The 20,422-nt window shown below is 42.7% G+C and overlaps 1 protein-coding gene across 1 annotated transcript in view; it reads left to right on the top strand.

Moving 5' to 3' along the window:
* Positions 1-20,422, top strand: part of DIAPH2 (diaphanous related formin 2) — a 3,821,702-nt gene that overhangs the window by 3,100,425 nt on the left and 700,855 nt on the right. Inside the window, exon 25 of the mRNA XM_086964614.1 lies at positions 15,621-15,756. Within this exon, the coding sequence (XP_086820740.1) occupies positions 15,621-15,756 (136 nt within the window). The remainder of the gene's footprint in view (positions 1-15,620; positions 15,757-20,422) is intronic.

Genomic DNA, 20,422 nt, shown 5'->3' with positions numbered 1-20,422 from the left:
GCATAGCTAAGGGGGCTTGGGTGCTTAAAGACATAATGAATACGTTGCGCAACCTGGAAGCAGACCTCAAGACAGTGGCAGCAGAGCTGGCTACACATCCGGATGGTCCCACACAACTCAAGTTTAGGGAAACGCTTACAGAGTACACGGACCTGGCACAGAGGCAAATGCGCTTTAGGGGGAAACATTGGGTGGCTAGGCGTTATGGGGAGGGAGAGAGGCCGGGTAAGGCACTAGCTGACACACTTAGGAAACCACGCTACTCCAACTACGTGCTGGAACTTGAAGATGTGGGAGGAGTGGTGTACAGGGACACTGCGAACATACTCAATGCATTTATTGCACATTACACTTGACTATACACCACGCTCAGGGCAGACAAGCTAGACTTGGAGCAGTACCTGGGGGATGTCTCGTTGGGATGGCTCAGTGATGTGCAGAGGAAGTTTTTGTGTGCCCCATTTGAACTGGATGAGGTCCGAGATGCAATCATGCACATGCAATCTGGAAAGGCGACTGGCATGGATGGTATCCCTGTAGGGTTCTACAAAACCTATATTGTTCAAATGGACCCCATTTTGAGGGAAGTATACGAGGATGCTTTGGATACAGGGTGACTCCCCCTTCAATAAGAGAGGCCATCATAGTTTCGCTTTTAAAACCAGGGAAGTCACCCCGGCACTGTAAGTCCTATAGACCGTTATCACTTCTCAAATGTGATGTTAAAATTCTAGCCAAGCTCATAGCCACCCGGCTTAGTCTGCTGGTGGAAAATGTAATACTTCCCGACCAGTCTGCCTTTGTTCCTGGCAGAGCAACATCCGACAACCTACGAACTCTTTTTACCATGTTAAACAATGTTTTCCCAGACTTGCCTTTAGCTCCGATCTTCTTAAATGCCACAAAGGCTTTTGACTCTCTCTAATGGGATTACATATTTAGGGTAATGTTGAGAATGGGCTTTCCACCACTCTTCCTCTCCTGGATACAGCTTTTATATTACTCCCCAATTGCCAAAGTGCTTATCAACGGCCGAACTTCTCATGCCTTTTCGAGCACGAGAGGCACACGACAGGGATTCCCACTCTCCCCGTTACTTTTGGCGCTCGCAGTTGAGCCGCTGGCGGCGAAACTGCGTCAGCACCACAAGAACAAGTCATTGCGGTGTAACATGAGGCAGATACTGATATCTTTATATGTGGACGATATTACTCTATATATTCGCGATCCGCAATATAATCTTAACCCAATTCTTCGGGAGTTCATGGTCTTTGGGAGACTCTCTGGGATCCAAATTAACTGGGGTAAATCCTGCTTTTTCCCTCTAACAGCAGCAGTAACCCGCTTTCCGCTGGACTATCCTTTGGAATGGTATGAGGACGAGCTGAGATATTTAGGCATTCGAGTTACCAGGGACAGAGATGAATAAATGCTCCTTAATTATGGCACAGCAATAACGCACATTGCAGATAACGTTACCCGATGGTTCTCCCTCCCACTCTCAATGACAGGACGTGCGTCACTCATTAAAATGGTGATTTTACCCCAGCTGCTTTATTTATTTTTTAACATACCGTTTTACCCAGGAACCTTCTTTAAAACACTCAAATCTGAACTGATACGCTTATTGTGGGGGGGGCAAACCCCCGAGGCTGCAGTGGAGTGTGCTCCTTAGACTGTACTTGCAGGGGGGCTTTGGGATACCCGATTTTGAATTATACTATATTAGCGCTCAAGCCCACTATGCCTACTTTTGGGTGCACCAACCGAGATATATGCCACAGGTTGCGGCGGAGCACTGGCTCGCACACCCGTTTCCGCTTGAAGGAGCGCTGTATGAAGAGCCCACCAGAAGAGGGGGAAACTTGTCTACCACTTTTACATGCACAACAACGGCCTGGATACGCATAGGACAAATGTTAAACGCCCCTCTGCTGTATTCACCACTGTTGCCACTTGAATATCATCCCAGCATGCCCCTTCTCCAGAAAGCAGTCTTTCATAAAATTAAGGAGCCCACACACATCAAAACTTGGGGTGACATGTACCATGAAGGTCAGTTTCGGAAGATGGAGCATGTCCTTCAGGGCTTGCAGCAGACGCCGCTTGACGTCTTTTTATACATTCGACTCAGACAAGGGGTTCGCTCCATTACACTGGACTTTCCTGCTGAACCCCCGGCACTTGCCCCACTACAACTCATCCTCCAATGTACGAAGGCTAAGCGCTTAGTATCATTAATATATCGTACAGTGCACAGTGCACACACAGAAAGAGGAGCCACCTGCACTAGCTAGAACGCCCTGGAGTTCAGAGCTGAGCTTTGATCTGACAGAAGAACAATGGGAATACTGCTCAGCGCAGACAGAACAGGTTTCAGCCAGTAGTAGACTCTGCATAATTCACTACAAATTCTTACACAGGTTGTACTACACCCCAGCAAAAATGCATAGGTATAAGCTGAGGGAAAATGATAGATGTGACATGTGCAAAGCCCCAGGAGCAGATTTCCTACACCTAGCCTGGGAATGCCCAGGAGTACATGACTACTGGAATCAGGTTTTTGGCGCTTTGAGTCTAATGGTGGACACGCACATTGAACCAACACCATTACTGGCTCTGTTGGGATACACCAAACCGATACAAGTAGTACACCGCAGATCTGTAGCCCTTGCACTATTGATAGCGAAGAGAAGAGTGGCATGTCGTTGGGGCAGGGGACAGACACCCAAGTTCAAAGTCGGAATAGATGACTCGGTGTACTGTCAAGAGTTGCTCTCAACATATGCTTAGTTGCTGCCTGTAGCTTCGAGACCCAAGGACATTTGGGCCCCCCTGCGGGGATATATGCTGACACACACGCGGGCAAATTCTGCAGAAGCATAGGGGAGAAGGCCACATTATGTAATGCCTCAGGCCCGAGCGGCACCAGAGCTCGGTAGAGATTCCGGGGGTGATGGGGATGACTGAGGGACAACAAGCTGCATTACTAATTGATTAATGACGAAATGTAACGACGACGCGGAACTCAAAATCCCCTGTTGATTCTATTATACTTTCACATGAACTAGTGGGCACCTTGTCTCTTGTTTCCTACATGAGTACCATCTGGTGTCATACTGCCTATTGTTGGGCGACACAAAGCTTTGTGGAAACGTATAGTATATTGCACTACGTTATGCTTTGATGTATTCTAGTAGATGCCATTCATGAACATGTTTGTAACACAAAACAATAAAAAGAATTTAAAAGGAAAAAAAAAGAATCATCAAAACAATGTTTCTCTTTTCTGAGGACAGCATTTCACTTTTTGTTTCGCTATCTCTTTGCAACCATTCTTCCCACATTTCCGCGATTGGCATACATTTGTATATCCTTTTCTGACTCCCTAAGTGCTGCATAAGAGTGCAAGAATGTTTGTAAATCAACCACAACTGTCTCTAGAGCTGTAAATTATATTGTGGTACAATTAGTGTAAACCAAATATAATTACAGAAAACATCCACTCGCTTGTATTGCCCAATGCATATTAGTTCATAATTTAGATACCATTTCTCCAAAGCTAGAACTCTTAGAAAATGAATGAGTATATTGCTATGTAGTCTTTCCCGCTATGAAATAAACTGTTACCAACTTCACAGAACCTCTCAGTTCGAAAGTGCTAATGGTTAAAAAACATTCAAGTGTAATCCCTGAACCGCTCCAATGTTAAACGTTTCCATCTAAACATTTTTCGCCTACCTTTGCTGTGAAGGACCCCTGCGGAGCACAGATTGATTTCTGCACCAAGCCAGGCTGCACCTGTAAAAGCAGTTATTGCTCTAATGTAAACAATTTCTGAAATACTGCGGGATGTTTGATGGGGAGCTCACTGTGCTTGTCACAACATTTTGTTCGCATGTGAAAGCTCTTTGCATAGTGAGGGACCGTAGGGATTTGGGTTTGTTTGATTATTCGTATTCCATATAACTGTTAAAGTTTCTGCTTCCCTTTTTCTCACCCCTTCTTTCTTTACTAATAAACTAAAATTCCAATTTCTTGCTAAAATGCAAACGTAAAATGCATATGTTTTATTGCAGTTCTTGGGCACTATGTGCCTCTGCAATGAGATTATGCCCCTGATTAGCTTAAATACCTGGTTCTGTAACTGTCACACATAAAGGAACAGCATGGCTTGGCATAAATCATGTATGTAGATGCACTGTGTCGGGATGGCAGAGGGGTCATGACTCCCCCTGACATGCAACAAAGGTGATAAATAGCAAAATATAGTCTGCACAACTGATATATTTGTGTATGTGTGTATATATATATATATATATATATATATATATATATATATATATATTACCTACTGGTGGTCGCTAGTAGGTAGTTATAGTTAGGACCTATATTCCATAGGCAATCCGCAACATTCTATTTAAAATAACTTTGGCGCCGGTTGACAAATCTTTACGACATTTTCAAAACTAATGGCCAGCTCTGGTACACTCCTATCCTGAAAGTCTCGGGATGGTTCATGTAGTGGGGGCTGAAAAAAAAGGGGGGTCCCAAAATGTGGTTTCCCCAGGCAATTTTCCATAGGGACCTTTAGCCGCAGCTACAGCCCGAAGTGCTGAACGGAATTACACCTAATTTGGCAAAGAGGTAGTCCTTAGTTCAGACTCATGCCTTTTGCTTAAATGGTGTAAATCTGTTTAGTAGTCTTTTAGATATTAAAGGAAAAAAGCACATATATATCTGGGCGGAGCCTAACAACGCACCTCATCGTGAGATCTGATTGGCTGTCAGTACTTCATCCAAGAATTGTTGGCAGCCATCTTGGGACCAATATACATGATAGCACCTCATTAAAAAAGCATTGCAGTTAATAGAAGGTTTTAAGACTTTAGTTACTTTATAAATCATTTGTTGATGGTACCATACTCATTTTAGGAATTGTGGTGTGTTCTAAGGTGATTTTACCATGTGAAAAAGTCTTCTGCTGGCATATCATGAATCATGTTTGAGAGGAAACAATTTTCTCATGCTTTTCCTACAGAGGGTTGGAAGGTGAACTATAAGCAAAACTGATAGCATATTTTCTGTAAATTCACATTCTCTTTCTCAGTCATGTGAGAATGAAGTATGACATTCTCAGTAACATGTACACCCAACAAGGGTAGAGACTGTCAGTAGATTCCTTTGTATTCTACTGCAGCATCCCAGAGTGTTCTAAAGAAAAACTAGAGCGCTAACAGCCTTATTATTGACAACATTATGGGACACCTGAAGCCATCTTGATTGGAATAAACTGGTAACACTTAAAACACTTACTTTAAAAAGGAATACAATGAGGGGGTTCATTTTGTCCTAGAAATTATGGTGAGTGCTGTAGAAAGAAAAATTAGGACATATTTTAAGTGAGATCTCAAATGTCTTGTGGTCCCCGGGGCCAATTATGGCCTTGGAAGGGGGCCCGCAGCCCCCTTCCAAATTTGTTTTATTAGAAAAAAAATAGGGGTGAAGCCCTGGGGGATGGGGTCCCCAGGACCAGTAAAATTGGAAAAGAAGAAGGCCATGTAGCCCCCCTTCTTAAAAAAAAGGGAAAAAAATGGCATTGCGCCGGAGGCCCTGCCCCCTACCAACATCCCTCTGCTAACACGACCCCTGGCGTGTTTGCAGATGGGGAAAGAATTCCCCTTGAATACTGGGGGTTCATAGGGGCCAACTAGCCCACCAGAAACCTCCAGTATGTGCCAGGGGGCTGATTTGCAGAGATGTGTTCTGAGGCCACGCCCCTTTTTACACCTTTCTGTAAGCAGCTCTGTGGTGCTTAATGGAGGTTGCTGGTGGGCTAGTGCACCCCAGAGACCCTCAGTATTCAAGGGGAGTTAATCCCCCAAATTTAAACGCGCCACGGGGCACGCTTGAACAGTGGTGAAGGGAGGGGGCCAGCCTGAGTTCTCATTTGTGCAAACACACCTTGTGGCGCAGTTTAAATTGAGGAATTAATTCCTCCTCAATCCTGAGGGTTCCTGGGAGCCAACTAGCCCACCAGGTACCTCCAATAAGCGCCACGGAGCTGCGTTGCAGAGTGTTATAAAAAGGGGCGTGGCCTCTAACACCTCTCTGCAACGCAGCACTCTGCCGCATACTGTAGGGACCTGGTGGGCTAGTTGGCCCCCAGGGAGCCTCAGGATTGAGGTGGAATTAATTCTGCAACTTAAACCGCGCCACAGGGTGTGTTTGCAAACATGTCACCTCAGTCCATGCCCCCTTCCTTCACCAATGTACAAACGTGCTCCATGGCGTGTTTTAAGTTGGGGGATTAAATCTCTTTCAATACTGAGGGTCCCTGAAGGCCACTAGCCCAACAGGTATCTCCAGTATGTACCAGGGAGCTTCGTTGCAGACAGGTGTTCAGAGGCCAAGCCCCTTTTTACACCTCTCTGTAACGCAGCTCTATGGTCTTTACTGGAGGTACCTAGTGGGCTAGTTTGACCCTAGGGACCCTTAGGATTCAAGGGGACTTAATCTCTCAACTTAGAATGGCCACAGGGTGCGTTTACACAGTGGTGAAGGGAGGGAACGGGGCCTGAGGTGACTTGTGTAAACACACCCCGTGGTGCCTTTAATGTGCCTTTTCAATTTTGGCTACAACTGTCCATTTCAACTCATCAACAGTGTGGTTGTTAGACATCCAGTGGTTAACCAATGGTGCAGTAATGACGTTGTTTTTAATACGTGATTTATGTTGACTTATTCTGCATCGGATCTCTTGACTTGTTTTACCAATATACAATTTTTCGCAAGGACATTTTATGCCATATACTACGTATCGTGTTTTACAATTAGTGAATTTTTCATGTTTCCAAGGATCTGATTATGTGTGAAAAGATAACCTTCTTCTGTACTTGAGCAGCAGGTACATGAGCCACATTTGTGGTGTCCTTGTATGGGTGGTAGGCCTAAGAGGGAGCAGACTGATGGTTGTTTTTTCTTTATAGCTGCTCTCACCAAATGGTTTGCCACACTTTGATCTTTCTTAAAGGCAAACAATGTTTTTTCTTTTAGGGATTCGTCCACATTTTTAACTAAGGGAGGGGAGGGGCGGGGCGGCTGTCCTGATCCTTCTGGATTTGTCTGCTGCCTTTGACACGGTCGACCATGCTATTCTGGTCGACCGTGTCACAGCCTTGGGGATAAATGGTATGGCCAGGGACCTTATTTCATCTTTCCTGGAAAACCGTACCCAGACAGTGAGGCTGGGAGAGTTCTACTCCCCTATCTCTGCACTCCCTTGTGGAGTCCCACAGGGCTCCTCGCTAAGTCCTATGCTATTTAACATCTACGTAGCGGACTTAGCAAGGGTAATAAAGGCCCATGGGGTACGGCTCACATCCTACGCAGACGATACCCAGTTGGTTCTGGCAATCCACAGAGATGGCCTTATCGTGGCAGCCAACTTCCAGAGAGCCATGCTCGAGGTAAGCACTTGGATGGCAACAACAACAGCAGCAGTTCCGAAGGCCTTTCCAAAAACGTCAGAGGGGTAGAGGTAGACAGCAGCCCTCTACCGCGAACAAGGGCCCGGCCGGGTCTCGACCCTGAGCGGTTACTTCCCCGTCATCCGTTACCCACTCCGGTCCGTTCAATTTTTTCTGGCAGAGTGGAGAAAAATTACTCAGGACAAGTGGGTGCTGAATATTGTTTGCAATGGATACAGTCTTCGGTTCATCAGCCCTCCTCCGGCGATCCCTCCGGTCAGCTCGCAGTATCAACTACGCGAGCTCCAGGCGGAGGCCGATATTCTGTTAAGGAAAAGGGCGATAGAAGACGTACCTCTGTCTCAAAGAGGAAGAGGTCTGTACTCCCGGTTCTTTCTGGTTCGCAAGAAGGACAAGAACGAGTTCAGGCCCATTCTGGACTTGCGGAAGGCAAACAAGTGGATTCGCAGAGAAAAGTTTCGCATGCTGTCATTGCATCAGATTTATCCTCAGCTGCAACAGGGGGACTGGCTTTGTGCCATAGACCTACAAGATGCGTACTTCCACGTGCCCATAGCGCACAAGCACAGGAAGTTTCTGCGCTTTCAAGTCGGCACCAATCATTACCAATACACGGTGCTGCCTTTCGGACTGAAATCTGCACCCAGGACATTCTCGAAGTGCATGGCAGTGGTAGCGGCACACCTGAGGAAAGGCAAGGTGTTTGTCTACCCGTACCTGGACGATTGGTTGATCAAGGCCTCCTCCTTCTCAGAAGCTCAAGCAGACTTCCGGAAGACGTGCGTTCTCTTGAACAAGCTGGGGTTGCACATCAACATGTCCAAGTCTGTCCTGATCCCGGTCCAATGTATTCAATACTTGGGAGCCACCATCAATACGCTGTCAGCAAGCGTGTCTCCTTCGGAGGAGCGACAGAGATCGATCCTTCGGAAGGCTCAGGCTCTTATGACCGCTCCATCTATAACAGTGAGGACGGTGTCTTCTCTACTGGGTCGATGGCCTCTTGTATCTTCCTCACTCCTCATGCACGACTACACATGAGACCTCTGCAGGAGTGCCTGGAGGATCAATGGGACCAGAGGAAAGGATCTTGGGACGACAAGATACGACTGTCTCTGCATGCTCTTCAGTCTCTGAAGTGGTGGTGTTCAGCGGAAAATCTCCTCAGAGGGGTTCCCTTCCACAAGGACATTCCTACTCAGACGATCGTGACGGATGCTTCACTCCAGGGCTGGGGAGCGCATTCGGGAGACTTACAGATCCAAGGCACGTGGTCTCAGACGGAGTCCACGTATCACATCAATTTCCTGGAACTCAGAGCTGTTCACTTGGCGCTGAAGGCCTTTCATCCGTCCTTCCGGACCAACTCTCTGCTTGTACAGACGGACAATACGACCACAATGTATTACCTCAACAAGCAGGGGGGGTCGAGATCACGCACCCTGTCTCGGGAGGCGCAGGCGATCTGGCACTGGCTTCTGGCAAGAGGATTGACGATAACGGCTACCCACCGGCCAGGTGTGCAGAATGTTCAGGCGGACGCACTGAGCAGACTGATTCAGGAAAATCACGAGTGGGTCATAAACGACGACGTACTAGGAGAAGTCTTCGCAAGGTGGGGGACTCCAGACGTAGATCTGTTCGCCACCGCCGAAAACAGCAAATGCCGAGACTTCGCCTCCAGGTACTACCAGCAAGGGACGCTGGGGAATGCACTCTGCATCAACTGGTCGAACAGCTTTGTTTACGCTTTTCCGCCCATCCCTCTGATTCCGGCGGTGCTCATCAAGCTGGCCAGGTCCAGTGCACGAATGATCCTGATTGCCCCGGAATGGCCCAGACAGTGGTGGTTCACGGATCTCCTACACCGGTCCCTCCTTCCACACATACGGTTGCCGGGCAGGCCAGACCTTCTCACGAAGTTCGGGGGGCAGATGGTGCACCCCAACCTCTCGTCCTTGAGTTTGGCGGCATGGCTCCTGAGGTAGTGCAATATGTCCATTTGAATCTACCAGATGATTGCATGGACATACTGAAGGAGTCTAAGAGACCTTCCACTCGGACATCCTACGCTTACAAGTGGAAGAGGTTTTGTATCTGGTGTGTGCCCAGGAACTGTGATCCTACGACGTGCAAGGAAGATGTCATCCTTCCCTATCTTCTACATTTGGCGCGATCTGGCCTTAATGTTCACTCTATTAGGGTTCATCTCGCTGCATTGACTGCCTACAGCAAAAGCCCTTCACAGACTTCCTTCTTTCAGATCCCTGTGATCAAAGACTTTTTGGAAGGCTTGAAGAAAGTGTTCCCTCCTGTCAGGCTTCCTTCGCCTTCATGGGAATTGAATGTGGTGCTGTCCAGTTTGATGAAGGAGCCTTTTGAACCCATTCATAAGGCTTCGTTGCAGCACCTGTCCTGGAAGGCGGCGTTCCTCGTGGCCATTACATCGGCCCGCAGGGTGAGTGAAATTCAGGCGTTGTGTTGTAATGAACCTTATACTGTATTTCATGCTGCTAAGGTTGTTATGCGTACTCACCCTAAATTTCTTCCCAAGGTTATTTCTGACTTTCATGTCAACCAAACTATAACTTTGCTTACGTTTTTTCAGAATCCTTCATCTCCAGTGGAAAGGTCCTTACATTCCCTGGATGTTCGGAGGGTGTTGAAATTTTATCTGGATAAGACTAAAGATATTCGTAGGTCAGACCAATTGTTTATCAATTACGGATCAGTCAGGACGGGTCTTGCGACCTCTAAGCAGTCCATTTCTAGGTGGATTGTGTCCTGCATACAACTATGTTACCAGAAAGCTAATAAGACCTTAGGGGGTAAGCCTAAGGCTCATTCCACCAGGGGCAAAGCTGCCACGACAGCCTTGCTCCGTAATGTGCCGATTGCAGAAATTTGCAAGGCCGCCACTTGGAAGTCAGTTCATACCTTTGCTAAGCATTACTGTCTGGACGCTGATGCCAGAGCAGATGCTCAGGTTGGACAGGCTTCGCTGCGGAATTTGTTCGCACAATAGTGGTGTTGGTTTCTTTTCTCCACCGCCGCTTTGGTGTGGGGATGGGCTTGCCATTCTATTCACTAGATTATGACTATACACAGAGATCCCCTACTACAGAAGGAGTAGTTTCTTTTCTGTAACTCCAGTTCTGTAGTAGGGGTATCTCTGTTATAGTCATAAGCGCCCGCCCTCCTCCCCGGTGGAGAGATGTTCATGTAAAGAATGCTACAGGTCGGGCGTGTTACGCCTTCAAAAAGAACTGAAAGTAAGAGAACCCTGCACGGCATTCTGGGATACTGTGAAGTTCTGGAAAGTTCTCTTAAAGGCACAGTATCCTATTCTGAGCCACATAATGGCAGCCTATGGGGCTTATCTGTCCATGTCTTCCTCTCTATCTTCCAGAGGGGTTTGTACTGAAGACAAAGGAAATCTGGACAGGCTTTGCTGTTTTTTGTGGATTTTTGGTGGAATTTCTAGCTGAAGTACTGGACAGTGTAGCCTTTTATAGGCTGCATTATATGTCTTTAAATTCTCTCTTAAGTGTCTGTGCAGTTCTGCATTTTTTCGACACTTTAGAGATTATTTTTGATTGCTTCGGGGTCCACGCACATGGGCGAGACTATTCACTAGATTATGACTATAACAGAGATACCCCTACTACAGAACTGGAGTTACAGAAAAGAAACTACTCCATCATCTGCATAGGCAAGGGCTCTGTATTTGATACCACCCACTTCAATCGGAACAATGTGTTCGTCTTGATTTAATTGATTAAGTAAAATATCAATCTAGATAGCGAAAAGGAGAGGGGAGGATGGGCATCCTTGGCGTGTTCCACGTTGAATAGGAAATGAAGCTGATTTTATAGCCCCAATTTTTACCGATGATATTGGATTTTTATACATAGCTTTAAAAGCGGTTACAATCCCTGGACCAAAACCCTTTATAATTAGCAGCTCCCAAAGATAGGGCCATGCCACCCTATAGAATGCTTTTTCGGCATCCAATAGGGTGATCTCAATTGATGTTTTGGTACCCTCAGCCCAGTCCATAATAGCGATAACTCTCCGTACATGATCTGCTGTATCCCTATTTGGGGATCCGGTGAGCGTACTATGGGGAAAAAAGAATGATAGACTTTTCAAATATTGTATGTTTATTGATTGTTCTTTTTGTTGTTTTTTTATTTTTTTATTTAAGTAGCAACTTGTAGGTACCAATGCAGAGTCTAAAATGTAATATACACCGTCTCCTTTGTAGATATCTTGCATGTTGTTTCAGAAGTTATTGTGGTATATGGAATTCATACCATAGTCTGACAGGAAAGCAGAAACAATATGGAGGCAGGAGATGATAAAGAGATGGTAAATACACATTGGAGATAATATAGTTGGAGAAAGGAAGTAACTATGAGCAAACTTACTATGTAACACAAAAAAGTTGCACAGTATATTTTAAGTCTCACTTTATATTATATCTTTTTGGGTACTATTTCATAATTTTCATATAAAAAAGAATAATGTCTCAAACAATTTTAACTTTTAAAATTTAAATTTATTGTTGTGATTTTTCAAAATCTAAAAGAATTTGCAACATTAATTCATCTGGTATGTCCTCCTTTTCATTCCATGCTTCAATTTCTTCAACACATTTAATTAAGTCTTGGTCTACAGTGTCATCCAAAAAGTCTATTTCTTCTTTGTCTTCCTTAGGATTGTTTTCCATTTTAATTTGAAATGAAATATTATTTTCATTTTGTTGTGCTTCCATTTTCTTGCTGTAAATTGCATAAAAAATAAATATATCAGTAGAGATAGGGCACTGTTGGGTTTAAGTTCAGACAGGTCCTTGTGAGTTTTTAACAGTGAAGTTATCTTTGGGCAGTGTATGGTTTCAGGCAGGAAGTAGAACTATTAAAAAGTGCCTGTGATGAAGTCTAAGTAAATTCATAATTATACCACAGAAGCCTAACTCAATCAATAATTTAAATAAATAAGCCTTTCTCAATGTCTAACTCTTATAGAGGGACAGTATATAACTATCTGAAAACGTTTTACAAAATTAACTTAAAGTGCATAACATAGTTTTCCTTTCAAATTAACAACTTACCTTCTTCAAAGTAGTTGAAGTTTTCTGTCAAATTCTTTTCCAAATGTACCTTAGGTAGTGTTAGTCAAAATGGCTGTGTTTCCTTTTCATTTTTTATATATATTCATGTACTTAACCAATCAAATGTCAGCACATAAAAGTACAAAATGTAAGTAACATTTTAATTGGTTAAAAATTCAAACAGTTTCATATGTGTTTTTGTCATGTAATTTACCTCAGGATGTTTAGACAGGGCTACAGCCCAAATGGCTCAATGGAATACCACCAAATTTGGGTAAATGGTAGGGACTGCTATGTAGTAGGGCCTAATCTATATTTTATGAAAGTGTCTCCAGTGTTTTTTCTGTAAATTACTTTCCCACCTTTTTTTAGCGAGCGCTTACCGGTGCGCGCCCCGGTACGCGTACCGGCAGCGTTACGGGAGTCCTCCATTTTGTGTTTTGGTAGAATTGAGACACAAGATGGAGGGCAAACAGTGTTCGGAATGGGTAGAAGGGGGCACGGTAGACACTTCCTGACCCTCTAGGTTTTCTGCGGGGGGCTTAGGACGCTCATATATGCAAAAAAAAAAAATTTCACGTGGGGAGCGCCCGGTACGCGCAGCGGTAAGCGTACCGGGGAGCGTACGTTGGTGAAAAATAGTGAAAAAAGATAGAAAAAGATAAACGTTTTGAATGATCAGAGGTAGGGTAGCTCTGAAAAGAGCTTTTGGGTTCTGTGGCTGATTTAGGTACCTACAAGTAGGTTCAAATGCACAGTCTTAAATTCAGGAGGAATACTCTATTCCCCTCATCTGAGAAGTGCACACCATCTCCTCTGTAGATGTCTTGTATGCTGTAACGTAAGTTGTTGTTGTATATTGAACCCATTCTAAAGTCTCTCATGTAAGCAGAAACAGATTTATTCACATGTTTCCGTGCTTTCTCAAATTGTGGACAAAATTGGTTGGACCAGTTACATTTCTGTCTTTGGCATATATTGGAATATACCAAGGCAGTTTGGGGAAAAAGTGTCATCAATTGATGAAAGGTGCCCTTTAAAAGCATTTCCAGACTAACCCCAGTCATAGTGCCCAAATCATTTCCACCACAGTGCACTATTAAGAGGTCAGGGTTTGGCAGATGCATAAAAAAATTATATTAAATACATATAAAATATATTTTTCCTTTAACAGAAGAATACATTTTACAGCTTTTGATATTTGCTATTAAAAAAACATTGAAATTCACTGAAAAAACCATAGGTTATAGACCATATATAGTTAGGAATTAGTATTTACAAAACCTTGAAAATTCACTGAAAAAACCATAGGTTATAGACCATATAAAGTTAGGAATTAGCATTTACAAAACCTTGAAAATTCACTGAAAAAACCATAGGTTATAGACCATATATAGTTAGTAATTAGCATTTACAAAACCTTATTTTACTCACACAAAACCATTGAAATTCGCATATATAGTTAGTTGCACTAACTATATATCGCGCACCCGCAATCCACTGCTGATGATGTCACATATTACATCAATCATGACATGGTCAGTGACATCACTGATGACAACTCAAATGACATCACTGATAACATCACTGATGACATCATTCATGTGATAATACGATGAACCTCTTCAGACTCTAATATAACCTTAGATACACTCAGTGTAAACAGACACTCACAGACTGTCACTCATCCATGGAGTTACTCATACACCTAGTCAGTCATGCAAAGAATCAATCACACCTCCATTTCCTCAACTATACAGTTATACACACATTACTTATTCTAACATATTCTAACACATATTTACTCTCTTATACAATCACTGATACAAGTTTACAATGATCCATACAGCCACTCACACATTCACTGGCTCTTATACACAGTTATTTATATATGTCGACTCTCACAGGTACTGTGTTTTACATATGTACTTACTTTGACATGTAGCACTGAGATATCCATTCACTCACCAATACACTCATGCAGACAGTCAACCACCCATACAGCTGTTTCCACATGCAGTATTGAACCCATACATCTAGTGAATCAACTGCTCACACATCTATGCACATAGTCACACACCTCCCAGCCACCCACACACACACACACTCTCCCATACAAATACTTGGGCAACCAATCAATAACCCATATATTTAATCATATAGCTACTGATCAACACATGCAGCAGTTTACAGAACAACAGATATAATGATGCACAAATTAAGACAGTTTAGTCACTAACCCATGCACTCAGTGAGACACATTTAATCACTCTCTCATACAGTCAGTCATGCACCTACTAAATCCTTCATCCAGACACTTATACATCCACTCATTCTTCAATATGTAAGACATATTTTAACTTTACAGAAACATACAGTCACTGGATGTTGTCATCAGTGATGTCATTTGAGTTGTCATCAGTGATGTCATCAGTGATGTCACTGACGATGTCATAAATGATGTAATATGTGACATCATCAGCAGTGGATTGCGGGTGCGCGATATATATGCGAATTTCAATGGTTTTGTGTGAGTAAAATAAGGTTTTGTAAATGCTAATTACTAACTATATATGGTCTATAACCTATGTTTTTTTCAGTGAATATATATATATATATATATATATATATATATATATATATATATATATATATATATTTAAATATATATATAAATAATTAAAGGTATTTTTTAAGCAAATCTTTACAATTATGTGAGTATGTGGATATAGGTGTTTTCTCTCAGATTCTGAATCTCATATACTTTTGCAACTCAAGGTGTAGCATCACTTCACCTGCTTTTTTAGGTTCATAATGCTTTTCCCACTTAAAATAAAGAGAAATTCGAGGATTTGAGACAATAAATAAAGTCAGAATAACCCCTCCAAATGCCCTTGAATATTGCTCCAGGCAAACCAAACATGCACATAAACAAGATTTCAAAAAAACACTTGTTCGCCAATTTACAGTGCATAAGTAATAGAGGCAACCTCTGTTTATCATTTCCTATGCAGGAGGCCGTGAAAGAAAATAACAAGAGGAGGGAAATGGAGGAGAAGATCAAGCGAGCCAAGCTGGCAAAGGAGAAAGCTGAGCGAGAGAAGCTGGAGCGACAGCAGAAGAAAAAGCAGCTCATTGATATGAACAAAGGTAAGGCAGGAGTTCTTCCCAGCGGTTTGAAGTGTGGAAAGGAAACACACTCTAGCCTCCTCCGGTGCGGCTGGTAATGGCTAAGGTAAACAAAGTAGGCAGGGTAAAGAATGGCGAGGCGGCTGGAGAATATGTCATCTGTTTTTATTAGTCCTTTCAATTCTGAAGTAGCCCTTCTTGGCTTAGTTTATATTTCACATTCCCTGGTCGATGTTGCTCAGTAGAGAAACATTATTTTACAGGGCAATTAGCCTTTGGTCTCCAAGGGTGTGTTTTCGCCTCTGACCATTGGTTACATTTTTTATCAGAGTATTTGATAGAATGTGGCGCCAAACAAAACCAATTATAACACAATATTGAAGTTTAAGGGCTGGTGCTTTTATCACGATTCTAAAAAGCGTGCATAACATGTTCCACACAACATAACATAAGTATAAGGAAAGCAGCTGCATGTTTGTCACCTCATATCATAATGCTGTAGGCCTGAGATCTGGCTGTGTGTCTCTCTTTGGGCTTCTGTTGATATTGCACAGTTCTTTTGGTAAAGAGCGTGGGGACCTCCAGGTCAGTGGTTGTTTTGTGAAAATAAGTATTTCCTTTAGATTTTAAGTGTACTTATCTAATTTTTCAGTTAGATAGCAGTGTCTTGCGTTTGCACACGAGTCTGCATTTGTACAATTTCACTAGATACAAATGCCATATATCTCCAGCTGCTGTGGTTCTGACATTTTGTTGTCTCTAAACAAATAGTATACCTTAAGGGTCTTGGCATATAAAATATCACTAATTAAAATGACGAAATTCCTAACTTAAAGGCAGCAGTAGCAGTCCTTGTGAAATGTATGATATGTACGTAAATTGCATTTAAAGTAATCTATTTTAAATGAATTTTGGGGGATTTTGCTCATCAATACCAAATGGTTGTATCATGTTGCCTAGCAACCCGATGTCCACAGTGTTTACACAAACCCGGCTTTTCGGCTTTGGTTTTTCTGGACAGAAATAAATATATCTCAAAATACATTGATTAGTCTTCCCTGTAACCATTTACAGTTCAGAAAGAAAATTTCATATCATTGAAACAGATGAGAGCATGTTTGTTCCTATTAGACTGGGGAAATCTAGGCTTTCCTGCCAGCAAGCGGGTATCTTGCTCTTCACCTTCTCCAACCAGGAATCCTGCTACGATTGAAAAAAGAACCCTTAACTGCACCATCAGTTTGCCTCCTTCTGTAAAAGAGATTAGCAAGGCCTGGAAGTAAATCTAGTGAGATTCTGTTGGTCACTTTACTGTAAAATTAAGTAAGTAGAATTTCTTTAGCAACAGTTTGTAATTGGTTCTCTTTCACCACAGAATATTGAAACCTAGTATACAGCAGCGCTATGTTGGGGACCACAGAAATTAAAGTGAAACTATTCTCTTGTACAAGAGGCCAGTTTTATCTAAATTGTTACTACTAGACTTGGGCTTTCCTATTCCAAAATTAACCTTAAGAACAAGTGGCATAGTCTTGCGCTTTGGCTGCTGTTATACCCTGCTAGCCTTTTGTTGAATGTTAATGGGAGTCATAGTGTGGCTTTGTAGTTGTGAGAGCCAAGAGAGCTCACATGTTTTAGTGAACCAGATAGAAGATATAAAAAAGCCTGTGGTTCATATTCCCTTTTATTGATTGTGCCAAGGAGATCCAAAACCATGTGTCTGCTTATTCATGCCTCTTTGCTTTGCAGGTAGTCAGTTTTGGTGTACATTGACTGCACATCTTTCTGACTGTTTTTTTTATATTTGTGTGAAGTAAACCCAGCTGCAAAAAGAACTTGCAAACCTTTGAGTTTGCTTAAAAGACATAGGTTAACCTTCTCCCTATTTGAAACTAAAATAAAAAGCTGCTGAGCCCTGCTGTACCTGAGCCTGAAACCGACTGACAAGAGGAATCTGTGTAAAGCCTCTAAAAGAGAACCAACCTGTAGCGTAGTTCCTATTTTCCCAATAGGCCCTGCGCATTGGAATAACATAAACATGAGTATCGACGTAGAAGTGCGGATCTTCCAGGCCTCCACTGACTATGCTAAACTTAATTGGGTTTGTTACCAACTAGCTCAGAGGTCACTGGAAACTTTCTTGACTGAAATAGGAAGTGATCAGCTTCCCTGGCACAGATAAGAAGGGATTCAGTTTTCCAACAACCGTGCAACATGATAACTTTGCTCCTCAGATCAAGAGTCAATCTCTAGGGTCGTGTGAAACAATAGACAGTTATTTTACTCAGTCAGGTTGGTGCAGTTTACTTTCACAATATGTAGAGAATAGAGAGACGGGCGTTTGTCAATAAAAGGTAACATTTATTGAACAGTCTTTCTTCTCGTACAAGAGAAATGAATTGCCACAATTGCAAGACTTGTTATTATAAAAAGTACGTACAGTAAGATAAGTATTGCGAAATAATACTGTAAAAGCATTGATATGGTTTCTTAGCCATACAATGGTTTAAAAGGAATAAAACATATATACATTCATATATACATTAGGCTAAAATACTCAACTGGTGCTTCTAACTACGCCTACCCCAGTGTACCTGACCTAAGCCTAATACTTGGGAGGGGAGTAAGTAAGTAGCTTTAGTTTAAGTTGGTTTTGCCAAGGTTTGCCTCAAGAATTCTCTTCTAAGGGTTTAGTCAACACCATACTTCTGGAATAGAATGATGGAGGTCTGGTATCTCCCTCAGGGCTCGATATCCCTGTCACCCGCAAGGGTAGACTAGAAATGCCGGAGCTGGATTTCTCTGCAGGAGAAAGGCAGCATCTCTTCTTCAGCGCGTCGAGGAGGAGGAGGAGGGGCAGCGTCCGCGGGCAGCTTGCATCTGCTGGGCTCTTGCAGGGGACGGCTGTTCAGCTCCTAAGTTCACCACACCATCGTTCGCTAGTTAGCAGCGATAGCAGTAGCGATAGCAGCTATGGTATCATCAGCATGACAGCTTCTTCAGCAGCAGCGAGATAGCTGGCAGCATCAGCTTCAGCGAAACAACGGCAGACAGCAACACAGCAGCTATGGCATTGATAGCTTCAGCGTTTGCTTAAGGCAACGTTGGTAATATTTATACCTGAAAGGTGCCTTGTTTGACGTAAGTTTTTGGACATAAGACGTCAATAAAGATGTCACTAGGAAGTGATCGTTTATCAGTGCTCATTAGAGTTCTATTACTAATCAAAACACAGCAAGCGGGGATTTCCAGGTTTGCTGAGTTTTTATCTTGTTGAAGAACTCTGAGTGTTAATCTAGGAATCTCAGATAGTGACTTCTGCTCTGTCATTGCACTAATTGGTTGCAAAGGAAGTGGCAGAGAAAGCTCTTCTGGAATGTGGCTCTGTTCGTGTGAGGCCAGAGATGAGTTTCTGAATATTGCACTTGAACGGTTATGCCAATATAGGGAATAAATGGATTTATAGCCGAATAGGGGCATAAGGTCACAGTATCGATCAGGGTCCTAGATTAGAACGCTACAAACCAAGAAGTTTCCCATCACATCTTATGGCTTTGAGCTGAGAATTGGCCAACAAGTGACATATTGTTTCCCCTTAATTGTTTTAAAAGACGAGAGAAGTTTACTATGAAAAAATCGATACTTTTCCCCATAGAGTTTTCCTCATCAAGGTATTAAATTGTGTAGTCCCTTCTCAAATTAATAGCCCTCTTTCTGACACAGTACAAGAGTTACCAGACAGTATTAACGGTTAAGAATCCATTAGCCTTTTCTAGATTTCGAGATAAAAACTGTATTTTTTATTTTTTATTTAAACTATACTGAAGGCCTTCTGCCACAGACTGAAACATGGAGACACCAGCAGAGATTGTTTATTTAATATCTAGTGTGAGGATGATGTCCTTAATAGTGAGTCAAAGAACCATGAGTCTAGGTTAATCATAGTGCTAGACGGTATGCAGTGCTAAAAGGCGTTCCTAATTGACCTGACTCATGACATTCTTTTTCCTGAGCTTCTGAGAGAGACATCATCTTTCACAGATGAGTCAGAAGTTGGATGACATTTGAGCTACTTGCATGATGAGAAAAAAGCCAGTGGCAACTTCCCTCCAAAACTATTCCATGGTGGCATACTCCCTGAGAAAGCGGGTGTGGATATTTTCGGGCTCCTGAACTCTAAAACATTCCTATAGGTTTGTCAAGAAACATTTTCTAAATCACTCCTTAGCTAGAAAACAGTGGATGTGGCAACGTAAAAAAATTTGCTAAGACCAATTTGTTTTAAACATTGCCACATCCCATTAATAGCAATTCATTTTTGTGTTCTTTTGTCTACAAATGTAGGTCTCTTTCTCTGATGGTGACCTGGCATTCATATTGGTCTTGAAACCCCATTACGGACTTTTGTGACCTAGTCTAGAAAACGTTTCGTCTCACTTAGGGTTGATTTAAGGACTATTTTGTGATGAACCTATAAGAAAGTTTGTTACGGGCACCGTGTTTCTAATACACACCTTAATGTTTTAGCAATGCCTTTTCTCTTTTCTTTCTTTACTGTGTGATTACCATGACAATGAACACCTCTTCTTTTTTTTCTCGCTTTATTGGGATCAAAAATAAGTGGTATGTTTGGGTAATAACTATTTGCATGACACTTATTCCTTTTTATCGATGTATTTCATCTTTT

Source organism: Lissotriton vulgaris, chromosome 4_1 (genome assembly GCF_964263255.1).
Source record: "Lissotriton vulgaris chromosome 4_1, aLisVul1.2, whole genome shotgun sequence".
Classification (NCBI taxonomy): domain Eukaryota; kingdom Metazoa; phylum Chordata; class Amphibia; order Caudata; family Salamandridae; genus Lissotriton; species Lissotriton vulgaris.
Note: the sequence above shows the minus strand (reverse complement) of the source record. Positions and strands in the feature narration are given on the sequence as shown.